We start from the raw sequence: 2,500 nt of genomic DNA on the forward strand, positions 1-2,500 counted from the left end.
CCCCATCCCACCAAGAAGACCTCAAGCCCAGCTGATCTTTTACCTGATCTGTGTGGCTGAAGGAGACCTGCCGGGGACGTAGGAGGAGGCCCGCTTGGAGACGTCCCGGGCTGAGTCACTGTGGTGGTGTCGGAGTCTCACGCCCTCCTTGGTAGGGGTGGCTCGACCCCCGCTGTGGCTGTTCACTACTGAAGAAGGACACGAGGGGATGAAAGGGCGTCCTGGGTGATGATTTTGTGCGCGAGGAGGACTGTTTCTTTTATCTACTGATTTTCTTTTTATCTTTTATTATTATCGTTATTGTTATTTTGGTTGTGTGGGATCTATTGTCGTGGTGATTCACTACCAGAAGCTAGGTTACAGTATGTGGGGTCAATGTTCATGAGAAAAACATGAGAAAACAACGTAACATTTTTAACGTGTAAATTACGATAAAAAATCGTAATATCATGAATTAAGAAAACAAAAACAAAATGTAGGACATATTCAGCTTACCTCTGGCTCCTTCAATTGTGTTAATTCTTCTCAATACATCAGCCAGTGTTGACCTCAAACACATAATTTCATCTGTCTGCTCGTGGACCTTTTTCTCTAAGTCTGCCACTCGGTCCCGCAGACTCTGGTTCTCATTTTCTATCATCTCATCTGTAAAGAAAACGTGATTTATTTTATGACGGACTATTGTATAAAGACATTTTTCGAATATGTTTGGTTTATTCCTATGGTGTTAGTATAGTTTCTGTTAGTATATCATAATTTCTCATAATGAAGAAAACATAGAAAAATAACGAGGAATGATGTGCAAGCATAGTGTGAATTCAATACTAAGAGTACACAATATTACACATCAGTTACTTACGGCCACCACACACAATCAACTTTGTGGTATTCTCACCGGAAAAATACCTTATACTGATTTTTTTCGAATTTCGGGGTAACTATAACCAATATGCAATTTTATTCACTTACCATTATCTTGCCAGCTGGTTTAAGTATTTATTTCTGATGGATGGAATTCGTCTAAACTTTTCTATAGCGTCTGACTTTCTACTATTGTTATACTTACCATCTAGCATTGCTCTACGACTGATAAAACGATAAATATTACCCTTAGTTACGTGACAGCGTTTCAGAAATACTAATAAAAACTTAATTACCTTATTCTTATCAAAACATATTAATACAAAAGAAAAGAAAGACATGCAGAAATAAAACAAACAAAACAAAAAAAAGACATCTACCCCATGAAAAAAAATCAACAACCACAAAAAAATACATCAAAACAGAGTACTTCATTCATAAAAAAAACTACAATTTCCATAGTGCATGACAAAATCACCATCGGTATGTGCGGGCGGACATGCGCGGCTGCCAGACTTACTCCACGCGTCGAATACCTTGGTGATGGTGACTGGGGGCGGCGAGGACCCCAGCATCATCTTATGGGGTCCCCTGTACCCCCCACTCGTCGAATTGTACATCTTGGATACACTTCGAGAGATCGCACACGAGAAATTAAAAAAACAACAACCGTATTCTAAGATTTTCTTATTTTCTAACTCTTATGTTGATGGAAAATCTTATGATTTGTTTTACTTTTCTTTTTTTCTTTGTGATACAAAATCGTATATACGTCTTTAATGGGAATATTTTCTCTGGTTTTCAATCTCTTTTCTCACATACGTAATCCTGAAATTTCACTAAATCAGGGTAGCGTTATGTCGTTCTTACTACCCAGGTCACGCTCCTAATTAAGGCCAGGTGCTACCCGGGGGCGACAACTCCGTAATTCCGAGTTACGTAGAAGAGAGTGGCTTTGTCTTGCGGTTCGGGCTGGGTCGAAGATTCTTCCATGTTGCTAAATCATACATAAGTCTATTTTAGGCCCGTTTTTTTTAAATTTAAGTCATGCAGTAGATCTATTTCTATGAAGTCTTTTTTTATTTTTTCTATCACTTGTTTTTTTTTCACTTGCGTTTTTTTTTTAGTGTTAGGTCAATGTGAAAGATCCTTTAACTGCACACGAAGGAAAGAAGTGGTGTTAGTACAGTAATCTTGGAAAATTATAAAAGAAAAAAAAATATTTCGGTGTTTACACTGATATACAGATGCGGAGATAATTGGTATTGCAATGCAATAACAATGCACAATACTGTATTCTGTGCATTGTCATGTTCTGACATTCACGCTGTTATTGAAGTACAGTAACTGACTCTCTCTCTCTCTCTCTCTCTCTCTCTCTCTCTCTCTCTCTCTCTCTCTCTCTCTCTCTCTCTCTCTCTCTCTCTCTCTTTGTATCTCTCTCTCTCTCTGTTTTTCTCCCTCCCACCTTCCCTCTCTGTCTCCTTATCTCCCTCCCTCCCGCCCTCTCTAGCTCCCTCCTTCTCTCCCTCCCTCTCAGCATCCTTCCCTCCATCGCTCTCTCCCTCCCTTCTCAACACACGACCCAACCCCCCCCTTCACCACTCCCCCTCTCTTCCCTCCATCCCCATCACCTACC

At 40.0% G+C, this 2,500-nt stretch overlaps 1 protein-coding gene across 23 annotated transcripts in view; it reads right to left on the reverse strand.

The window, feature by feature from the left end:
• The window catches only part of LOC113808617 (echinoderm microtubule-associated protein-like 2), a 192,423-nt gene that overhangs the window by 48,171 nt on the left and 141,752 nt on the right, over positions 1–2,500 (reverse strand). For 9 of the 23 annotated variants that reach the window (XM_070116978.1, XM_070116976.1, XM_070116968.1 and 6 more), the window contains exons 1-3: positions 1,313–1,496; positions 496–645; positions 44–188 (exon numbers count right to left, since the gene is read on the reverse strand). In XM_070116978.1, coding sequence (XP_069973079.1) covers positions 44–188; positions 496–645; positions 1,313–1,481 — 464 coding nt within the window. In that variant the 5' untranslated portion in view covers positions 1,482–1,496. Of the gene's footprint in view, positions 1–43; positions 189–495; positions 646–1,312; positions 1,933–2,500 lie in introns of those variants that run through there. The other 14 variants (XM_070116975.1, XM_070116974.1, XM_070116972.1 and 11 more) reach the window with 5 other exon arrangements.

Source organism: Penaeus vannamei, chromosome 39, assembly GCF_042767895.1.
Source record: "Penaeus vannamei isolate JL-2024 chromosome 39, ASM4276789v1, whole genome shotgun sequence".
In the NCBI taxonomy this organism is placed as follows: domain Eukaryota; kingdom Metazoa; phylum Arthropoda; class Malacostraca; order Decapoda; family Penaeidae; genus Penaeus; species Penaeus vannamei.